Source organism: Lampetra planeri, chromosome 13 (genome assembly GCF_965212315.1).
Source record: "Lampetra planeri chromosome 13, kcLamPlan1.2.h2, whole genome shotgun sequence".
Lineage (NCBI taxonomy): Eukaryota > Metazoa > Chordata > Hyperoartia > Petromyzontiformes > Petromyzontidae > Lampetra > Lampetra planeri.
In genome coordinates this window covers 2580826-2604533 of record NC_136119.1, presented here as the reverse complement: position 1 = coordinate 2604533, position 23708 = coordinate 2580826, and the positions used below count along the sequence as shown (strand labels likewise).

Sequence of the window (23708 nt, the reverse complement as noted above, 5' to 3'; positions counted from 1 at the left end):
CTCTTTGGTTATTTCGGTAAAGTCACGGAGGTAGACAATGAAATTAATTAAATTTATTTTCTACCCACGTGACTTTACCGAAAGAACCAAAGAGTATGGATCCCTGCAGTCACGAAAACTTCAAATCAAGATTATTTGGCTGCGATACATGTCCACGTGACCAGCCACTTCGTTGAGCTCTCATTTTTGATAGCCAGATCTCTTCTGATAAAAGAGCCGTATAGCTCAATGGGCCTTATTTGGTCAAATTAAAATAGTTTAGTAGTTTAAATGTATGTTGAACTTCTTTAGCACCGTACGTAGCCGACCGTGATAATTGGAGGTGGGGTGGGGGTGAATAAACGTAACACAAAGAAGCAGGTACTGTCGTAGTGGGGATTGGTGGCTTCACCTCGCGGGTTGGTTGCAGTGAGTTGATAAGCCGCAGAACCTGGGTTCGACTCCTGGTCGTGGGACACGGATGACCGTTATTATGATAGGTGAAGTGACGGGTGATTATTGGATAATGATTGTGGGTCTATCACGATAGCGGATTGTGATGATGACGACGGAAGATATCCACGCACACGACGGGATAACGCAGATAGATCTCAATGTACAGATTCGACTGAATGCATATGTATGTATGTATGCGAAAGCCATTGCTGTACTCATACCGCATAGCTACTTTATATCCCCACTGCTCTCCTACACGCCCTGGTAGTTTACCCACGCAAGCATTGTACTATAAAGGCTCGTCGCCGTGTAGCTTTGGGGGATGCAACGAGACAGGTATCATTCAGGGAGATCTGCTCACGAATGCCTCGGGGCGAGGCACCGTACGCGTGGCGAGATCGGGATGTTGTGCAGCCTTGTGTGTGTTCGCATGTGTGGGGAGCGGTGGTGCAGCGGTTATCGCGCTGCGCTACGAACCCGGCCACCCGAGCGGCACACACCCGTGACGATTATATCTGGGCCTCGTCGGAGTCGACTTAGCCTCACATGAGCACTTGGTGCGGTGTGTAAACATCGCGAACTGGGGAGACAAAGGCGGCCGGGCGCGGTGTTGGACACCCACCACCTCGTGTGCCGTGCCGGCTTTTATAGGTGCTCGCTGACAACACTTGCCCCCAAAAAGTACGTTAAGGTTATACAGGAGTTTAATTTGGAGCTTTCGTGACTGCAGGAATTATTCTTTGGTTCTTTCGGTAAAGTTACGTATAGAGATATCTATGTGATATCTGTCTGCATATATGTCTGTCTATGTTTAATCTCTCTCTCAAATTCTCAGGAAGAACGTAATCAACCAGATAGGGTGTTGACTGTTATGTTATCCGACTCTCTGTTGTATTACATTACATTTCTAAGTATACTAGATTTGTGTTCCTATTTAATTTATACCTGATGATGATTGCTTGTGTTGCAATCGAAACGTCGTATGCTAGTATTTAATTTAATTTCTTATTTTATCTTTATACATGACTTTACCGAAAGAACCAAAGAATAAGTTATACAGGAGGTCTTTGTGTGTGCCCTCCACGTTTAACTCGGATATCTCATAGTTTAAATCATCCTACACACGCGTCACGCATGGCTATTGTTTAGCGATCATCGGGAACGTCAATTATCATTAAAACGCGTACCGTGATGTGGGTCAACGAGGACTGAAACGCGTTACTGGAATAAATGACACTTACGACGCAGAGGAGCATGGGTAATTCGTTTTTCCCGCATCTCTGTGCTCTCCCGCGGGTCACGCTCCTCGCCGTCACCAACCCGCACTGACCAGATGGGGTGAAGTATGGCTCAACAAAGCCCTGTGACCGACACGGCGCAGGGAGGCTGTCACCCAGCACTGTGGGTCGACAGAGAGGGCCGCATGTGTACAAACGGTGCACGTGGGTGAATGGAAATGTAATTGTATTTTTTAAACATGTTTGAACTTCGGTTTCTGAGGACAGGCACCAAGTAGCCAGAACACAAACTGCACTATTGAAGTTGAAATCCAGTAGATATAAATTAATATATGTAAGTAATATAGATATTTATATATAAATTAATATATGTAAGTAATATAGATATTTATATATAGATATTTATATATAGATATTTTTTTACCGTATTATGAGGTGCATTCACAACCCCCCGTATTCCCCCGCACCTCCGATTAGCACGGTTGGCTAAGTACGGTGCGAAAGAAGTTCAACATGAATTCATAACGCAAATGTTGCAGTGGTACTTATTATCTAATCCGGCAGCTGTGTGTTAGGGCTGAACGATTTGGGGAAAATATCTAATTGCGATTTTTATGACAGATATTGCGATTGCGATTTGATTTGCGATCACAATTTTTAAAGTCAAGCTTCAGTTCAATATTCACTGTGTAATAGATGTGAAACATGTGATGGACCATTACCCCACGACACCATCAAAATATGAACTGCTCTATATATTCTAATGCAAGGATGATAACTTAAAATATATTAATTGCTTCCAACATGTATTTATTAAAATGTTTTAAATGAAATAGAACAATCAAACATAGAGCAATGAAGTTAAATAAATCAAGGTTTAATAATAATAAAACTTTCCAAATCGCAAAAATTCGCAGCCTTTGCGATTTGCTAATCGCATTGTTTCAATTTGCGATTTCGATTCGAAATCGATTAATCATTCAGCCCACTGTGTGTGTGCGCGCAACTTTAATGACACCAAGCGGCACTTTTTTTAGGACGGGGGAGGGGGTGTGTTTTACTTTCCGGAAAGTCTTATAATCTGAAAAACACGGTATTATGGTGGGATTTTTTGGGTTATTTCTAACAGGAGGGCCCAGTGACCGCTGCTGAAAGTCCACCCAGTGGCTCGCGGGCATTTGACGCCGTCAGTCGCACGATTCATCAGCGATGATCGCTCGCTCGCGCGCGCCCAATTTAGAGGACCGAGGCGCGCCCGGTGGCCCGTTTCTAAAAGTCCCCGCCGTAATTGGGCGCGGCCAATAATTTGAGGGATAAACCAGCTTCGCGTGAAACGTGTAAATCCGCCGGATTACACCGACCCCGCAGAGACATCGTCATCTCCCCCTCCGCCTCCCCCCCACCACCACCAATACCCCCCACCCACCGCCTCTCACTCCCTGCTGGGCTCCCGAGGTCTCTCGCCATGAAATGAAAAATCAGATAATAATCCGAGGATTGTTTTCTTGGTTTTTATTTTGTTCAACGGAGGAGCTGCGGCGCAGCGATTAGCGCGCTGCAGAAAAGCAGCCGACGATGCGGTGGAGAATATAAATATCACAAATAGATAACAGACAATGTGTCTTCTTCGAATATATGTCCCATCACATAAACTAATAAAATGAGTATTTACACAACCCATAGGACCCACGGCCTTGAGAGGCCGAATCTCTTGATTAATGCTGCAAAAAAATATCGTCTGCCAGTTAATTGTAATCCTCACTACAACGCCAATGGTTATTTTGAGTTATTATAGATTTTTGCGACTCCAAATGTTTTAAGAGACGGTCCTTTGCCTTGAGTAGTTGGCAGTTCACCAGTTAAATTTCGATTTAAAGTTTTCGTGACTGCAGGGATTCATCTTATTGGTTCTTTCGGTCAAGTCACGTAGAAGGGAAATAATAAAATATAAAAATAAAACATAATAAAATAATTCTCACGACGTCTGCTTGCGTTGTGGCCGAAACGTCGTGAGAATTATTTTATTATGTTTTATTTTTATTATTTTATTATTTCCCTTCTACGTGACTTTACTGAAAGAACCAAGAAGATGAGTTCACCAGTTGATTGAAGCAAGCCTGACTGCTGATGAGACACTGCATGTCGAGAACAGTGCCACTGTTGTACTGAATCAATACGACTGAAATTATCCACTCCCAGCAGAGCATGGGGCCGATGGGCTGTGTGGAAAGAAAGCTGCTGGATATGTTTTTGTTTGTGGAGAGACGGATACATGAAGAAGACATTATTGTCTACTTATCTATCCTATATTGATGAACCCGCCGGACCCAAATTCGATTGCCGGCCACAGCGGACATCAGTGGTGAGCGATATCAGGAACTGGTCACTCCTGGGTTACCCCCTCCCCCCGCCATGGGAACATGGAATTTCCGCTATTGATTAAGGGCCTCCCACCACCGAGATGTCTCAGCAAGGGAGACGAGTATGACAAATACGAATAGGCTTTCCCCTTTCTGGCAGTAAAACAGTAGGTGTTAAGATGTTCAAACACCAAATAGATGCCTTTTGCAAGGAATCAAGTCTGCATTGACCACACGTACTTGTGGAGAACATGCAAACAAACATGGCTCTGACAATATATGATGTAGGCCAATCAGTTTCAAAGGGCATTCATTCTAGATTTGAAGCTTTCGTGACTGCAATGATTCATACTCTTAGGTTTTTTCGGTAAAGTCACGTAGGAAAGAAATAATAAAAATAAATAATAAAAATAATAGAAATAATAATAGAAATAAGAGAATAAATCACGACGTTTCGGAGGCAACACAAGTCTCCGTCTTCAGCTGTGACGGTCCCACCTAATGACGGAGGCTTGTATTGCCTCCGAAATGTCGTGATTTATTATTTTATTTCTATTATTATTTCTATTTTTTTTACCTACGTGACTTTACCGAAAAAACCTAAGAGTTTCAAAGGGCATGTTTGTTTGCATGCTCACCACAAGTACGTGTGGTCAATGCAGACTTGATTCCTTGCAAAAGGTTTCTATTTGGTATTTGAACATCTTAACACGCGTTTTATCGCCAGAACGGGTAAAACCTATTTTTGTTTTTCATACTGCCAAAAAGGTCCCATGATACAAGGGAGACGAGTTGGTGGCATACACGTAGTGTGCAGCCCTCTGTCAATCCACCTCAGGATGAGGGCCCCCTCCTCCCCATGCTGTAACGGGCCATGTGACCTTCACCATGCTGGTTAGCGCGGGTTGGTGAAGGCGGTCAGAGTCAAAGCATCGTACAGTCCAACAATGGAGGAATCTACACTTCTCCCTGTTGACAACGTAACCTGCTTTGTGCGTGGAGGTTACCCCACTCAAGCACACTCCAATCTCAACCCTGCTCCGGCATTCGAGTTGTGGCGAAATCGCAGACATTCTCGGAGTTTTGATAGTAGGCAGCCGAGGCACGATTGAGAAAAATTGATCTGGTTTCGTTGCCACGCCGCTAAAGGGCATCTTGGTTTCAGGGGAGATCACGTGTCCATGGAGTTCACTCTATACCAGCTGTGTTCAATTAACACGGCGCAATAATGTGTTTTTCCTGGCTTATTCATTATGTGTCTATTAAGTTCTCCTGCTGCTGCTGCAACAGAGTTCTCGGGTTTTTTTTAGAATCGGGCATGGGACGTTTTGTCCGACATCATGCAGCCATGCCACCTGTGTGTATTGTATTTGGTCAAGAACGACTTGCCATGCACACACAGCCGTTGATCCGACCAATCTTCGCAATCGCTTCCTCCTGCCAGATTTCACAGCTGCTACACAGCCAATATCACGCCCCCCCCCCCCGACCCAAGGTTGGCTCTTAAAATATTCAACCTCATAGCTTTAAGTGTTCCTTTTACCCATTATCGTCATTATTATTATTGTCATCATCAATTGATCTCTATTATGTTTATCCATCGATCATCACCATTCATTGATCATCGTAAACTATCAATCAGAATCATTATTTAGACTGGAGGAATCCACGATCATAGCACCCACGACTGATTATCCATTGACCATCATCAAATATCAATCTATCACACAGCAATCATTCATAGATCATCATCTGCATCATCTGGTGGTTGAGACCCGTAACACAATAGCAGCCATTGGAGAGAACACATCTGAGAGAGAGGACGACAAACCAGGGAGGTGGAGCGATGAGATCACTTTCAGGAACGAGAGACTAATTATGGCATCGCAGGTCCACCAGAGATGGTGCGGGTGAGCCGTCATCCGGGCAGTGGCTAGAGCGTGGCTGTGTTTCTTCCCAGTCGTGTACGTGTGCAGTTCTCCGGACGCGTTCCGCCGTCTGCTTCTGGCCGCCAAGCGCGCTGGACTTCGCCTGCAGGAGTTCGCCTTCCTCTACCTGGACCTGTTCGGTGAGGGCCTGGAAGGAGGGCGGCCTGGGCACGACAAGGAAGGAGGCTCCGGCAGCCTCAGCAGGGCTCCTTGGCATCGGGGAGACGAGGACGATGATGACGCGAAGAGCGCGTTCGCGGTGAGTGCGCGGCGGCTGGTGCGCTTGAGCCGCGAACCTTGCATTCTTAGTTCGATGTCTGGCCGTGGCTTAGATCAGTGCTGGTTTACCCGAACTGGACGTGGGCTTGGTCGTGGTCCTGGTTGTGGGCCTCTGCGAGATCGACGCTGCCAAAAATGAGTGTGTAGAGAGAGATATCAGCGCTGGGGCGGCAGAGGCGGCCCGGGTGTGGTGCTGGCCACATTTCTACCCACGTATGCGTGGTGCTGCTGTCTTTTGTAGGTGCTCACTAATAGCACTTAAACAGTTTGTTAAAGACTATATGGGGGATCTTTGTCTCTGTCCCATTAGTAATTTGTCCCATTAGTCGAGGATATAATGAATGGGAAAATTAGAAAGGGGCAGGAAAGGGAAGAGAGAAGAGAAAGAATGGGAAATAAGATGAAAAACAATGGAATTGGAGAAACGGGACCAAAGGGTTCAGCAGAAATGAGGACTGGGAGGTAGAGGCTACATAATGGCCTCGAAGCTACTACACGGAGCAGCGTCTATTTCCACAGGGGGCGGTGGTGGGCTGGGAGGAGGGGTTGAGAGTGGGAGTGGTCACGCAGAAGTCACGTGATTTACAGGAGACTTCAGCTGATTTAGATATATATGGATGTGCTTTGCATTCCTCTTTCGACAGAGCGTTCTGATCATCACATATCAGCAGCCCAACAACAGCCAATATGAGCAGTTCATCTCCGATGTGCAGAGGAAGGCCCGGGAAGCATTCAATACGACGATGACCCCATCACTGGTGAGATTCATGCAAAACAGACTTGCATTCCACTGGGTTCTCACCTGGTTATACATCGAGTTCAGGCTTAAACTACTTCGACTGATATACAAAACAAGGTACACCTGGATGAGAGAACAAATGCACATCAAAGGCATCACGTTTATCAGAAATGTAAGTTAACAGACCGCATAGTGGCTAGAAGGGATGATGGCCGATGGACAAGAATGTTGAATGTTTTTTCGTCACATCTCCCTTGAAAAACTTTGCAAAGAGGTGGAGTGTGCAGGTGATAATAAACATAATGATTGATGATGGTCTATGGATGGATGATGATGATGGGAATATGGGTTAATCATGATGATAATGATGTAAGAATATAGATGAATGATCCATTATAGAGGTTTTTTTTGGGTTACATCGCTTAAATAAAAATGTGTCTTTAAACCCGCCAGCACCTGACATGGCCAATTAGTAAGGTTTGTCACGTAAACAAAACATAGCAATTCGTTATTAGTACAGCACACCGGTGTGTTGGAGAGTAAACTCACAACACTTACAATTCGAGTACTGTGACTTTTCGCTGGTAATTACAACCAGCATCATCAGGTGACAGCCAGAGTTGTGTAGAAAACCTCCTGTTGCGGTGTTGAATCGAGGGATCCACGTGATGTCGTCACTTGTGAGCCAATCAGGTGGAAAGACCAGGGGGGTGGGGGGGGTTAATGTATTCATATACATTACAATGCATATCTATTATTGGTTGATGAATGATGTTGATGGAAGGATGGATTATGATAATGACGATGAACGGAAATGGATGCAGAGGTAGAGAGGAGAGGAGGGGGTGGGGGAGTCCGGATGAATGATCACGAGCGATGACGACGATGATGATTTCACGTCGCGTTAGACGGATTTGGGAAATGAAAGAAGAGAGAGTGCCGAATTGGGAGGAAGGAGAGCACTTTATGACAGAAGCCCTCATCCGGAGTGGCATTAAATATTAAGAGGGCATCTCCAGGCGCCAAAGTGCCCCATCATCATTCGCTCCCCCGGACAATTACGCAAGTGTTGGTATTCCTATTGTCGCATTGATTGAGGATGCCTTTCGGATTTAGTACAAAGACACAATTACACAAAACAACAATAACAAAGATCCCTGTACAGCCTTAACAGACTTTTGGGGCAAGTGCTGTTAGCAAGCACCTATGAAGATCAGTGCAGATACGCACACACACACACGATACGCACACACACGCACCAATAAACAAGAAAATGTAGCTTTAGACTCATCAATCAACGGCTGCTCAAGAATAAACAGTGATGATTCACAAACAGGAATTCTATGGGGAATATTTATGGATCTTTCAGGGTCGCAGATGCATGGGTCGTTTCAGCGCCGTGCTTGGCCTTGTTTTTACAGTAATAGCTCATTACATCCGGCATTACCGGAAAACGACACCCCACCCACACACACACATGCTGACACCCACAAAGAGATCACCTGTAAAGCCGTAGACTGTTGGGGTGAGCACTATCAGCGAGCATCTATGAAGACTGGCACGGTGCACAATTGGGTGGTGTGGCCAGCACCACGCCTGACATTTATTTTTTCTCTCTTCAGTTTTGATGTTGACACACTGCACCAGGTGGCTATTTAAGGCTGAGTAAACTCAAGGGAGGCCCGGGATACAGCCGTAGCATTGTTGTGATGTCGCTGGAATGCTGCATTGAAATGTGCGGCAGTGACGCCGTGCTACCGCCGTACAAAACGTAACATTAAACCATGTTTCTGTTTTGACTTAAAGCTTTCATGACTGCAGGAATTCATATTCTTTGGGTCTTTCGGTAAAGTCACGTAGATAGGTTCAAATAAAATAACAAAAAGCTTCGATGTTTCGATCATAACGATAGCAACGCAAACGGTCGTCATCAAGCTTGCGTTGCGATCGAAACGTCGTAGTTTTTTCGTTATTTTCTTTGAGCCGATCTACGTGACTTTCCCGAAAGACCCAAAGAGGATGTTTCTGTTGCTATTTCTGCTTAAAACTCTTGTGGGAGAGGCCCTTAATGAATCGAGGAAAGCCTCACTGAGTCTCGAGACTCTTTTTCAAGAGGGTCATGCAACTGGGATGTTTGGCCAATTAGGACAATGAGTAGTGTGATAGATTAAATAACCCAATGCAGCAGCTGACGCCCTACAATGTCTGGCATTCCCAGGCAATTTCCCATTAATGTACAAACCAGGCTGAAGCTATGCTTGATTTTCCAAGTTCTGACGAGATTGAGAGTATTCAGGGTGCACTTGGCCGTAAGCAATTAGATAATCTGTTTGCTGCTTTGGTTGACCAATTTTGTTTAAAATTGGGCATGCAAAGTGACGGCGATTGATTTTGTGTTCAGCAAACGCTTCGCTTTCTCTGCACTCTCCTCCAACCGTTGTCCAGTCGCCCGTTTGACGAGCGCTGAGAGGGACGAGCTCTCGATAGCGTACGCCATTTCCCCCTAACGAGCTGTTTCAAAAGCATTTGAACAGCCTCTTGTGCGTCCACTTTCGTGGGGTGACAGGATTAGGCGATAACAGCGAGACGCGGGAACGCGCATCTCAGAGTTCGTGACGGCATAATAATAGTGAAGGGGAAAACAATAAGCGTCCACCGCCACCAGCACAACAATTATCCCTGCAGAATGACTCGCAATTCGCTATTGAATGATTCATCGTCAAGTCTCATTTACCGTACATTGATTTTCAGAAATCCGTCAAGAAATGTTCGGAATGCTTTCAATGATGACGGCTAGCCTGAATGGGCAGCCTTCGTGTTCACGATCGGGTCAGTGTGTGTGGCATTAGGGGAAAGAGTAGAGCTGAGATTATTAGCGTCTCGCTAATAAGTGGCTAGGGTTATGGGGAGAGTGCGAGTAGAGGTGTGGTTAGCTCGAGGTTAGCGATGTGGTTATGGTTAGTGTCCGACTCGTGTGCTTAGTGATAAGGACTAGAGTTGGGATCGTGTTGGCTAGTAAGGCTTGATTGGCTATTGTGGTTATGGCCAGATTAATATTAAGGATTTCATTGGCTTATATGGTTTGGATCCATACCAAGGTCTGATTGGCTAGTATGGTGAGAGGTATAAATAGTATTGGTCAGTGTGTAAGTGGCTCATGTGATTAGGACCAGGCTTTTGTAGCTGGGTTTAAGGCTAGGATTTGGTTCGCTGGTACGGTTGGTGAGAGTGTCTGGTTAGTTTCTGGTCAGGGTTAGTGTTCGGTTAGTGTCTGGTTACAGCTAGCTGTAGGGTTGCATTGCGGTCTGCCTCTTTATACCTAGCGTGGACTTTTACACTTTGATCTTGCCCCTCACTTTGTACATTCACGACTCAGCTGACCTCAGCTGGCCTCAGCTAGCCTCACCTGACCTCAGCCGGGCCACAAACGCAATAATCGAACGTCTCCTGTGCGTCATCCCACACTCCCTTCACAACCGACCCCCATCCCGACGGGACCCCTCGACCCACCGCGCGCACGCATCGCGCCGCCAGCACACGCTGATCGCGGCGGCGTTCTACGAGGGCGTTATGCTGTACGCGCGTGCCCTGGGCGAGGCGCTGGGCGAGACGGCGCCCGGCGAGGAGTGGCGCAACCTCACGCGCCGCATGTGGAACCGCACTTTCCCTGGTGAGTCCCAACGGCGCAAACGCTCATCGCTCTTCTCGTCCTCCTCGACGAGTACAGGTAGTCCCCGATTTTACGATGGTCCGACTTACGATATTTCGATGTTACGATGGCAATAGCGATACGACAAAATTGTAAAATATTTTCAATTTCGCGCGGCAAGGCAAACGCAGCGGCGTACGAGGTACGATGCTGTACGTTGGGACGCTGCCGAGATGTACGCATCTCCCGCCTTGTGTGGTGATGCCTCTTACTCTCACCAGTGGTCGACGGAGTTAAGTTATAGTTTATACAGTACTGTACTGTGAATTGCTCTGTTTTGCTAAATTATCACCATTCTTTAAGACACCTGGGTAGGCTAGGCCATCTTCGACTTACGATATTTTTGACTTACGATGGGGTCGTCATAACGCATCTCCATTGTAAGTAGAGGTCTACCTGTACTGATCGACCCCTCCACCCCCCACCCCCCTGGCGGATTCGGGGGGAATCATCGCGATTCATTTTAACGGCGGGGACGCCCTGGCGAGCGGCAGCAGCTTGTTGTGGGGAGTCGGCAGTGGACGTGGAATTTCCCGCCGACCTCCTGTCGGCCGTTGTCTTTTCTTTGCCATGTGCAGGAGTCACCGGCACGGTGGCGATCGACGACAATGGGGACCGTGAGATGAACTACTGCATTTGGGCCATGAACGGCGCGGACGGGGCCTTCCGGGTGAGAGCGGTGGCACGGCGCGCGTTGGCAACGATGAAGCCGCCGTGGAGTTGGCGTTGGTGGATTGGGCAGAGATAGCCCCCCCCTCACCCCTCAAAACCTGGAGGTGGCCACCGATTAGCCAGCGGCCAGCAACTGCTTCAGATTTTATTTGTAAAATATTCAGTACGTCGGTTAGACTGTGGTTGGAGTGAGGGGTAGTGGTTGAGGCTATGCATGGGATCTTCGTCTTTGTGTGGCTGTGTGTACGTGTACGTTTACGTATGTATGTGTGTGCACATCTGCATGTATGCACACCTACAGATCGTCGCCATTTACGACGGGGTCACTGACACCGTCAAGATGGTCCCTGGCACGGAGATCCACTGGCCAGGAGGAAAGGTCCCCAATGACAACCCGCCCTGCATCTTCGACACGGACGACCCCGCCTGCCACTCACGTACGTTCCATCGTGACGGGCGGGGGTTGGGGTACCCCTTGTTATTCCTAGGAGACGACAGCCCCGTGGTAATGCTTGACAGCAACAGCTCGCTTCCCTTCTGTTGTGCAGTTGTGGAAGGGCTACCCCCATCTTTGATCATGCGGTACATCTGCCATCTAGAGATGCAAGATCTGGAAAAGGAACATATTGCATATGAGTGCCAGGGTCATGCCCCATCCACTCTGAACCATTTACATTTCCACATCGTACTAATATAAGTTACAGATTTATCACAAGTCGAGAGTAATTTTTTTACACTCCCTGACATGCAGGTGAGCTCATCGACTTGCATTCACGGCACGTGGGTCCCCTTTGCACATAGAAGGAAGGTGACATTCTTTGTGTATGCAGTATTTGCAAGGTTTATTTTGAAGAATTGCGCATTTTATTTTGCGGGAACGCAGCATTAAGAGCACCTCCTCCGCTGCCTCCTCCCATCCCTCACGGTCCTGAGATGACACCGCAATGAATCACCGCTAATCACCACGTCTCCCCCGCCGCTGCCGCCCCCTGTTCTGTCCGCAGGTGGCCTGGGCACCCTCCAGCTCATGGGCATCGTGGTGAGCCTTACCGTGCTCATCATCGCCGTCACCGTCTTCATCGTCATCAGGTGAGGAGCGGCGACGCCGCGCACTCCCCTCCACCTGCCCCTCCGTGGGCGAAGGGGAAAACGTTGTCGTTTTTATCTTGCCACAAACGCGTCCTCATCATCCTTAAGATTACTGTGCTTTCCGCCTATGACAGGGGCGGGGGGGGGGGGGAGCCTCTTCGTAGGACGACCGCTGTTGACTTCCGCACAAAGCGGTGCTTATTATCAACCCCGGAGGGATGATGGGTTGAGTTAACCCTGGCCAGGATTTGAACTCGCAACTCTCCGATTGCGAGCCGCTCTCTCCCTCCACCGCCGAGCCACCCGGCCGGCGTTCCATTTCAAGCAGAAATAATTTCAGAATCTTCTCGCTCTCAGTATCCCCCCCATGCACACACCCTCTACCACGTCCACATCCGACCCTCTATGCTGCCGGGATCCGGCATGGCCCGGGCGAATCTTTGACTCCGTCCGTTGTTCGCAGGAAGCTGAAGCTGGAGAAGGAGCTGGCCAGCATGCTGTGGAGGGTGCACTGGGATGACGTCTTCGTGGACAAAGTGGGCGATGCGCTCAAGCTGTCGGGAGAGAGCGCGGTGACCCCCTCCACGGTGAGATGCTACGCTGCGTCGGAAACCCGACCCTGACCACCGTGATCCTGACCTTGGCCGGATTGCGCATTGGCATGGTGCTGACCAACACACACGCACACTCACGTCGTGCAAGGGTTTCAAGTGTGAGGTACAGACCACCGATTCCAATTAATCAGTCCACTACACTACATGGGACGTGTTTAGCAAGCAATCATGACGTGTGTGCTGTGTGTAATTACCTGATTTGCATTTAAACGGGGAATGATTGGCAAACGCGTAGCGACGTACCATGGTGGGTGGCGGGCACTTTCTTCTTCTACGTGCGGCTGATGTTGATGTAGAGCCATTATCTGGTTGAGCCAGATGATAGCGTCAGGAGTAGCGGAGGGGTGCATCGCTGTGATGAGGCCTCCTTCATAATTATGAATCGGCAAAACTTGTTTTATTTTACCAGATAAGGCCCACTGAGCTATGTCGCTCTTTTTCAGAAGCGACGCAGCTATCACAGATGATAACTCAACAAAGTCACTTATCAGTGGAAATTTATATCAGCCAAAAACTCAAAACGCCTGTTTTTAAATGTGGAGGGGAAAAAATGGAGAACCCAGAGAAAAATCCACGCCGCCATGGGGAGAACATGCAAATTCCAAATTTAAAGTGTCCCATTTGTGCATCAAGCCAGAATCAGAATCACGATATTTATTTATACTGAAGGAATTCGATGAGCTATAAAGCACTTTTCACAGATGTCCAGTAGTATGCACATCTGCCATGGTTTGTGCCTTAAGGAATGAAAAGACGAGAGAGAAAGAGCGGGAGGAAAGCAGGGAGCGAGCGAGCGCGCGCAAGCTCGCTCCCTCGCTCCCTGCTTTCAGCGCAACCGGTTTCGCACACGCACGGCAATGTGATCATGGCATGCGCTACCCAAGGCATAAGAGATGTAACGGGTCGGCGAGCGCCGCGGGAATTAAACGGAGCCCATGACCTTTGTGCCCCTCCTGTAACGAGAGTCTTTGCTGGGATTCGTGTAATGCCGCGAGCTTCACTCGGGAAACATCTGGGGCTCTCATTGTGATTCACCTTCCAGCTCGCTGCAATATCAGCGCCTGCGCGCGCATGTGCGTGCGTTACGCCGCGCGCCGTGATCAAAGCCGACAATGTGTATTGCTGATCAAACGAGCGTTGGGTTCGCGATTTCCTTGCCTTTCTCGGCAACCCTGAGTTGGTAGTGGAATTCCCCATTGCCGTGGCGATGTCCGCTACAAATTGCTACCCGTTTTATTAACCACCAATGGATGATTGTTTGCTGACTCCCTGTAATGTTTTTTTTTTCCCCCGGATTAGGATTAGGCTCCATCATTTGGCAGTGAATCAAAAATTGTTTCCGTTAATTCTCAGACCATAACCATCAAATGAAGTGAAGAAATATATTTGCTTTGCGTTTCTTTTGTGCAATCATCAACTCACTACGCTTGAGAGCATAGACGACTGGTAACCCAGCTTCACACTCAACTTCACAATCAGCTTCACACTCAGAGCTTCAAACTCAGAGGTGCCGGCTCCTCGTCAGTGACCCCCCCCCCCCGAGCCACCCGACCACCTCCATCAACCCTGCCAGGATTTTAACTCGTAACTCGTAACCTTCCTTGTTGTCGTGTGCGCCGAATAACCGAACCGCAACGCCACCCAGCCAGGTCACGGCTTACGATCCGTGCTCTCCGTGCGTCTAAGCTCTCATTTCCCTCAGAGCCTCTGAGCATGACGTCCGCTCGCTGACGCTTGCGGCTCTCCTGTCGCCTTGCAGAGGTGCTCGAGCCACAGCTCCCTGGCGACGACGCGATACGGGCGGTCCGTGTTCGCCAACACCGGCTTCTACAAGGTACGTGCGGCGTAGCCGTCGCGAGGCGCGGCTCCGCGTGCCGCTCTTATCCCATGCTTGCCGTGGGCCGCGTTGTCAGCGAGGAGAGAGTGCAGCAGCAGCAACAGCAGCGGCAATAGTCGGTTGTGCTTTCCCGGACTGTGCGTCACACGCCCACGCTTCCCGCCTTCACCGATGCTTCACTGACCAGCGGCAGTGACGGTCGGTGAAATCGCCGCCATAAATCGGCACGGTGTTGGGAGGCTCTCATCCAGCAGTGGATTGACAAAAAAGGGGGACGCGCGTACACCTGGCAGGCTTTGCGACGACGCACCACCCCCGCGATTCGATGGATATTCACGATTCGTGGTCGTGATTTTGATGTCAGGATCTGTTCCGTGTCTTTCAGATCTCGTTTTTCAACGTCTCATCCGTATTGTCCATCTTGTATATTCTTCACTCAGTGCTCTGTCTGTTTATTGCCATTATCAGGAAGGTGACATTTACGTGCCGCTTGCATATATTGTAAAATATATCAAATCAATTATTTCCACGTGTTATTTGATGCATGATAGGAGCGTTTGCGAGCTGTATTGAGTACCGTACATATGTGATAGTGTGCATGAACACGGGAGCGTTGCGCTATGAGAGTGAGAGGTGCACTCCGTCGAGTGGGAGTTCACTTTGGGAGAGTTCAGAGGTCGACTTAAGGGTTAAAACAACAAGCGTTCAAGGAATCCGAGATCGAGATAGGAGAAGACGACTGAGATTGAAGCGTTTGAAAAGTCAGCATCTCGCTTTCATACACAGGTGCATGCTGTGGATAAGAGGCTTTTGCATGGTAGTACGGGCTAAACAACTTGCAAGCTCAGGATAGAATATGGCTGGGGAGCACTGTAGATGTGACCCGCAATAGAGGAGGCTGTGTGGCCCCTGTGCAGGGTGGGAGGAGGAGGAGGGTAGGCATTGGAGTGGCACCCGAAGTTCAGTGACCCGAGGGGAAACCGTCCAGCCAAACGATTGAACCCTGTAACAGACAGCAGGACCTCGAAGTCTTGGGGGGGGGGGGGGGGCGGTTGACGCCATTGCGGTTTTGGAGTCGATGGCGGAGGTGGAAGGAGGAGGCTGCGGTGTCGCAGTGGCTTCGACGCTGTTGGCCGTGACGGCCGCTTGAGCTTGAACTCGACTCTGACATTGCTGCCGTGTCCGCTGCTGCTGATTGTGCGCTTTTTTGTTATTTCCCCGCGACCCGTTTGCAGGGAAACTTGGTGGCCATAAAGTTCATCAACCGGAAGAAAATCGAGTTGACGAGACAAATGCTGTTCGAGCTCAAGCACGTAAGTGGCGGTGCTGTTGCTGTTGTTGTTGTTCATTGCGCCTCGTTGCATGCGGCTCTCATTACGGTCAAAACGCGTCAGTGTTTCCTTGTTGCCAGTAATTAAGTTAAAGCTGAAGGACAATAAACGCGACGGTGGAAGTAATGATAACAATAATGGCCTTGCATTTGCACATGAAAGCCTCAGGGATTGGGACACTTTTTCAAGGGTCTTGCTGCTGTGGGATGTTCTGGCTAATTTTATAAATGATTGTTTGTCTTGTGGGACGAATCTGCATGATCCGGAGAAAACATGCGTACATACAAAGCTCCGCACAGATTATTTCAAGAATCCATTGCCATCAAAATGTATAACCTGTTTATTACCAATCAAAAACTTTCAGATGTGTACGCCACAGACGATTTGGTAATTAATAATGATTTATTTTGCGTTTTTTGTCACATTAAATATTTTAAGAAGAAAAAATATCTGAATAGTATTGCATTATTGTCCTTGATTTAGACCACGTGACAAGTCAATGCCTCTAGTCCCATAAGAAGGAAACAGCCAGTCGTTATTTTCCATAACTGCGCTCGTTGGTGTATTCGAGGCTAGCGCTTTAATTCCACGTTCGGGATTTGGGGCATTAGCGTTGACACAGGTCGGAAAAATCCTTCATGCGACGACGCTGGGGGGATTTCAGTGTCCGCTTTGCGGCAACTGTGGGAATTTAACCTTCTTGGCTCAGCCACGGGCTGATCCGGTGGCTGGTGTTCCGACTGCTGCCAGATGACCGCGTATTTCTTAATCGTGTCCTGACACAACACTTTATTACAAATTTTCTCCAAGTTGGTGAGCTCGATATAAAGCACTCGGTTCTGATATGGGTAACACATGCTTTATGTTACACTGGCATCGGGGAGGGTGCTGCGTTGCGCTATGAACCCGGTGATCTGTCTTTAATTCCCAGCCATGGCTAACATTGACAGTGAGGGCTATTTGAACTGGTGTCAGGCCTCCCCCTAGGTAAACGCATGATCAAATGAGTACATCGGCACTTGGGAGACAATGGCCACATCGCCCCGACCTGTGCCTTTCCAACCTTAATAGGTTATGTTTTGACCCGGCAATAACGCCATGTTTTCAATTCCAGCGCACTCGGTAAATGTGAGCCTTAATTGTTTTCTTTCTTTACTATTGCATAAGGCTACGGTGTGTTCATGTGTGACCTGCACACAAAAGGTATTTCAGAGTCCTATTCAGCCTTCGGTATGGAGACGGTACCCCACTCCTGGTCTACATGGCTCGGTGGGAGTCCACGTACGTATGTACGTACGTACGTGCGTGTACATGTTGAACTTCTTTCGCAACCGTCTGATGTGCGAGTGCGTGTTGCTACGTCGCACACAGATGCGGGACGTCCAGAACGAACACCTAACTCGCTTTGTAGGCGCCTGCATCGATGTGCCCAACATCTGCATCATCACCGAGTACTGCCCCAGGGGAAGCTTACAGGTAAGGGAACCACCATGGGCAGCAGCAGCAGCAGTTGACGAGTGTCTTGCTGCTGTATCACACAGATGTATCATCCCCCCCACCTCACCTCTTGGGGTGTGTATGTGCACATGTGTCAATGACTCACACTCATCGTCATTATCAGCAGCAGCAGCAGCAGCATAAGCCTTGATCTATTTACTCCTAGTTGAAGGTCTTCTCATACCGCCTCCAAACCTCTCAATCTCGCAATGCAACAATTCATTCCGCTCGTGCACACGAGCTGATCATATCGATCCTTCCCAACGGCAACGGTCACCCTCCTCTAAAAATCATTTCAGCTGCCATTCCATCACTGGCCTCATTCATCGGCATAAATTCCTTCTGGCAATGATGCATCCTGAAAAAGCCCACATGATTCCCTTCTCAATCACTGTCTGATGCTGTCTTGTATTTCTATTACCTTAAGAGTCACGTTGCAGTGTCTCCATGCTCAAATGAGCCAGTGATGACAATTCCATATTTTTATGGTGGCGGGGAGGGGGGTCAGTCTCATCGTAGGATGGCCACTGTTGACTTCCCACAAAATGGTACTAGCTTTACCTACCCCATTCAGCTGACGGTATGAGTTGACGCCTGGCTAGGATTTGAGCTCACTTTATCCGCGGCAAACACCTTCCCGTCCCATAATTACGCTGTCATTGTGCGTTAGTATCTATCCATTCGTTGCCTCCGCGGCTGTATCATTTACTTGGCAGAGGAGACGGGGGCTGTATGCGAATGACAACGGCAGGGTTCCGTGCTGCTCTGCACGTACCGTCCGTCCTGCACGGTTGCAACATTACAATTAGAAGCGTAATAATGAACTGATCCTTTGGTTAATATCGATTCCTCGGGCTTGCGATACATGCCTGTTGTGATATCAGATATCCTGGGGATTATATGCTTTCATTTGTATTATTTGGGGGAGTGGAATGTTGTGTCGATTTTTCAATTTATATTGATCCCCCCCCTCCCACCATCCTCCTTTAATCACGTTCATAAGAATAAACGAATGTGTGTCATTAGTTGGAAAATGTGAATGAAGAACATTTTGAAAAAAAAATTATTGATTCAGTAAGATCAAGACATGCACGTCGAGAATCAACGTTTGTTCCATTCGTGTGTACGTGGCACGTAACGGGTTCACGCGAGTTCCTTCCAGCCACTAGATGCTGCTAAATTCATCCCGAAGGGGTGGGCGGTGGGGGTTGGGATAAAAAAAACAATTCTTGAATCGAATTGCGACCGTGACGAGCGATGTGGGGTTGGGTGAGGCATGGCGCCTTGACAATGATCTCTTTACCCTTTGCCAGAAGAAACCCGAGTAACATCTGTCCTGGCTCCGCACACACCCTCACTCACTCCTGAGATTACTGCAGGAACACGATATGGAAAAATAATCATCTGTTTTGAATAATCAAATCAACCCGCATGATATATAATACAAACAACGTGAAAGCTTCTCACTTTTTTTGTTAATGCCTGTTTAGAGTTCACATTTACGTTATTTGTCCATGCGTAGCACTTTTTAATATGGGCAACGTTAAAACAAGGGGAAAAGATCAACGTTTAAATGAATAGATTCTCGAATAGAATTGTGACCCTGAGTTTATTCATCGCAAGGCAAACGAATTGAACATCTGCCCATTCTACTCCACCCACTCCTACGTATGGAAATATGTTCAGGAGATGTATACCAATATTGAGGTCTGCTCGCTATGACGAGAGGGCTTCAGGAGAGAGCCTGTACAGTTTTGTTATGCATCCTCGTTTGGAGGAACGCAGACAACGGTAGCTTGCTATACAGTCTACGGTAAACGACTGTAGGCTGCCGATTACAACGCAGCATGGATGTTTGTGGATCGCTTGAGCGATTAATCAGTTGGTCAATTAATATTGATTCTTAAAAAAAAATAAAAGTTAACGTTTTTATTCCTCACTGTGGCAGTGCGCATCTCCTGTTTTTTTGCAGCCCCGAATCAGTGGGTTATAATTCCACATTCCTTAGGATGGGGTCATTCCGTTAATAGGACAACCACCGTCAACTTCCTCACAAAGTGGCACCGCAGGGATGGTGGATTGATTCGTCAACCCCCTTCCCGGGTGTTAACTCTCAACCTTCTGATTGCAAGCTGCTGGCTATACCACTGAGCCACCCGGTGGCTATTTAATGCTCGCAATACGTTCATCGATTCACGTGTTGTAAGAATCGATTTTCAATGCCTGCCGATCATTTGCAAATGAATGCACGTAATCATCGAAGGGGCTCACGGAGCGAACGAGGACGTGTACAAACGAAGGCAAATATAATTGCGTAAAATCATAGAAAAACAGTCGTATCATTAAATAAAATCACTGCCCTGAATTACGACAATGCATCGACTGCCGGGGCGGTGGGTGGTAAAGGGATGACTTGTTGCAGCCACGCTGCTGACTAACTGCTCTCAGCGCCCGCCTCTCCCGTCCGGAATATGAATGAGCATCACATTTGTGTGCCCTAACGCTCCATCTCCCTTTCACAGGACATTTTGGAAAATGAAAGCATTAGCCTGGATTGGATGTTCCGGTACTCCCTGATGCACGACATCGTGAAGGTAAAGGAGGTTGCAGCCCAGCCGCTGCAAACGCAATTAGCATGCAGCTCTTACCCTTAATGGGCACCTGGACCGCCTAATTGTTGGGGAGTTTTTTTTTTCTTCTGTTGACCGCAGGTCAACATGCGAGGGTTAATTGCATTTCTCACTGTCAGATCTTCTCAGCTGCCCGAGCTCTTTCTTTACAACATCGATAATTGCCCGTTGCTCGTGCTGTGTGTCATTCGCGTGAGAAGTGGCGCGGAGGAGCGACAGGCGAAGGCTTCCATTGCGGACTGCCCCGGTGTAGCTCCCACCCCCTGCGTGTCCGTGTCGGCTGGCGGTGTAACGATGCGCCCGTGGTCACACTGCCGGGCACGCGCACGCTCTTCTTGCGTCTCAACCTTTGATTCCTCTTCTAGGTTCCTTTTCCCCGTCTTTGCCGTCTCGTTTGTATGGATCACTCGTGTTTTGATGCCTGTTGTGCGCCGTTTGTGTGTTTTTTTGTCACTTGCCGATAGTCCAAATGCATCGTCAGCGTATGCCTTGGTTTAATTCGTAAACTGTAGTTTTTTTAAATCGATTAATTGAATAATTTTTAGAGATGTAGTGCAACACGTTAATTCTCCCAGCATCACTTATAATTAATGGAAAGCATTGTATAGCAATTAGATAAATGTGAATACAAGGGCGTTTGTTGAATAAACAAAATATTTGTTGTGAAGCACAATGGTCTATTTCTAATTTTCAACCATTTTGAAGTACATGTTTTTGTACATGTTAAATGGCATTGTAGCTATATCGTGTTTACGTACAGTTCCCGATGCAGGAACAATCTTTCATATTTAATATAAAAAAAAATTCCTGTGATCATGTACCATTTAAATGCTCATAATGCCACCCGCGGTGCTTACAACAGCATCAATTCATACAAAATGGGCATTGCTAATTCAGATGATTAATTTGATCTTTGTGGAAATTTATTCCATCTGTAATAGCCAGTCGCGAGTGGCTGACTGATTTTAAACTATTCATGATGTTCTAGACAGCGAAGAAGCTTACTTTTTGACACATCGCCAAGTATATGCTCACGATTAGCAAAACCTTCAAAAAGCCACATTCTTAATTTTGCCCCCCCCTCCCAAACCCCTTTGGGGGTTGGGGGAGCAGTACGGGGGGAGGAAACGTTAATTCCATGGCCTTGACACCCAGGACGCCCTTGCAAACGAGGTGTTCCATCTCAAGAGATTTCAATGATAAAATGTTTTTTTTTTAAACAAACACAGTACATAAGAGCAAAGGACGTGCTTCTGGAGGTTTTTCGAAGGGTATGCTCCAGTCAGATGTGACATCAGAGCCGCCTTTGAAGCAGTGGCGTAGTCACGACATTATCAGCTCAGGTGGTGCGGCGATCGGTCAGGTGGGGTCGCACCCAGGCTATCATGCATCGTGGCTCCTCTTGACTAATCACATCATTACATAGGTTTTTGTCCTTTTACACTATTGTTGAAAACATATCTCATGCTGGTTGTCAGCAGGGCCCCAACTCGTAGCTGTGGCCACCACGGGGGAGGGAACAAGGCGCCCCTTCTCGTCCCACGCTAGCTACACGACTGGTTAGGAGCTAAAGTTTACAGGAACGCTGCGACACTAAAGCAGGAAAAACGCGATTCCCGCTGCACGCGCATAACACGCTCCACCGTACCCCCCTCCCTGCGCACACGCTGACCCAGGGCATGCTGTACCTGCACAGCAGCGTCATCGGCTCCCACGGGAACCTCAAGTCGTCCAACTGCGTCGTGGACAGCAGGTTCGTGCTCAAGATCACGGACTACGGCCTCAGCAGCGTCCGAGCGCACAGCAAGGCGGACAGCTCGGCCAACTACTTCGAAAGTGAGGTTCCTCCTTGCCCCCCACACCACACCCCCACGCACCATGTGAAACCAACCAGCACCTGCACCTGCACACGAGCTGATTCGGTGCGCCCATTGCCACGGTAGACGTCCTCTCAGGCACATTCCACTCCCTGGCTGCCACTCCATTATTATTCTTGACCATCTGCCACCGTCCCTTCTAGTCATGCCGTGTGCTGCCCAAGCACCACTTCATATTCTTAACAGCTCGAATGATGTCACTAACCTGCGGATGTCCTCTTCATCGTGTACTCATCTTGGCCAATATATATATAGTTTAACCCAAGCAAAAGCTTCACTGAGCCTGGGGATTCGTTTTGAAGAGGGGTCATGGTCATGCTTGTTTAAGAACGCAGACCTGGTTAACTTTGACCATATATCAGCAATATTCGCCACAGGTTTACGTTCCGTTAAAGTACTTAGCTGGATAATTTTTTTGTTGTTTAACAGTTTTTACATTTCAATGTTTTCGGGTTTGTTAGAAGAGTATTGATTTTATCAGCTTTTAAAATTAAAAAAGAGACGTTGAGTGGAGGAAGGTTTTTGCAAAATCGCGAACACCAAGTGGAAAAGGCAGGGTTTCCAATCCACATTTTGTAGACTATGCGGCAGTGCGAGCATGAGAATTGTCCCCAGCAAGCATGAGCTCGGTTCCTTAATGGTGCTGGTGATGCTTCGTTTTGCTCTGTGAGCCTCAGACATTCTTAATTAACCCTATATAAGTTCAATCTTGATTTGAAGCTTTCGCGACTGCAGGAATCCATACTCTTTGGTTATTTCGGTAAAGTCACGTGGGTAGAAAAAAATATATATTTTATTTTATACCTACCTATAAGTTCACGTTGTTCAATTTGTATTTAAACGAAGGTGCAATAAAATATTATTAAGCAATATAAAAAAACACATTTGTTTTCTCCCCTCCTCCCAACCCCACACCCTGACAATGTTATTGTGATTGTGCTATCAGCATCACGTGTCGTAAGACAAAGTTTCGATTCGGACGTTTCACAGAGTGGCCTATCACTTCATGCTAGACTTTGATTTTGTAACCACTTGTATTGCTGCCAACAGTAAAAAAAGCACTGGAGCCGATTTCGATACAAGTCCCATCGAATACAGCATCATGTCACAAAACACTACCCGCGGCACATGCGCTACATGCGCCACGCACAACACAAACAGCACGTCGTTACACACGCCACACTCGACGAATAAGCTCGTGAAAAAGCGAAATGCAGAATGCTGTTCGCACTGGTGCAGAGGGCTTGACCAACCCCCTTACCGTTCAAAGAACACGCGCGCGTCACCAGCATTTGAGTGGTACGCGTGCTCCAGTTGGAGCCGTGCCTTGAGCAGGACCCTGAACATTGGCACTGCAGAGCAGCCGTCAGTGTCGCCTTGCATCATATTTTTCCTGGTCTTGTAAACTGTGCCATCTTTGCTTGGGCGCAGTCGAAGTTTGCTAGATCGTGGCGATTATTAGCCAGGTAAGGC

At 47.8% G+C, this 23708-nt stretch overlaps 1 protein-coding gene across 1 annotated transcript in view; it reads left to right on the top strand.

Moving 5' to 3' along the window:
- The window catches only part of LOC144721909 (atrial natriuretic peptide receptor 1-like), a 51894-nt gene that overhangs the window by 3028 nt on the left and 25158 nt on the right, over positions 1-23708 (top strand). The window contains exons 2-13 of the mRNA XM_078599856.1: positions 5994-6220; positions 6885-6998; positions 10514-10649; positions 11267-11358; positions 11662-11797; positions 12365-12449; positions 12913-13036; positions 14823-14897; positions 16136-16213; positions 17603-17707; positions 20251-20322; positions 22035-22194. Coding sequence (XP_078455982.1) covers positions 5994-6220; positions 6885-6998; positions 10514-10649; positions 11267-11358; positions 11662-11797; positions 12365-12449; positions 12913-13036; positions 14823-14897; positions 16136-16213; positions 17603-17707; positions 20251-20322; positions 22035-22194 — 1404 coding nt within the window. The remainder of the gene's footprint in view (positions 1-5993; positions 6221-6884; positions 6999-10513; positions 10650-11266; positions 11359-11661; positions 11798-12364; positions 12450-12912; positions 13037-14822; positions 14898-16135; positions 16214-17602; positions 17708-20250; positions 20323-22034; positions 22195-23708) is intronic.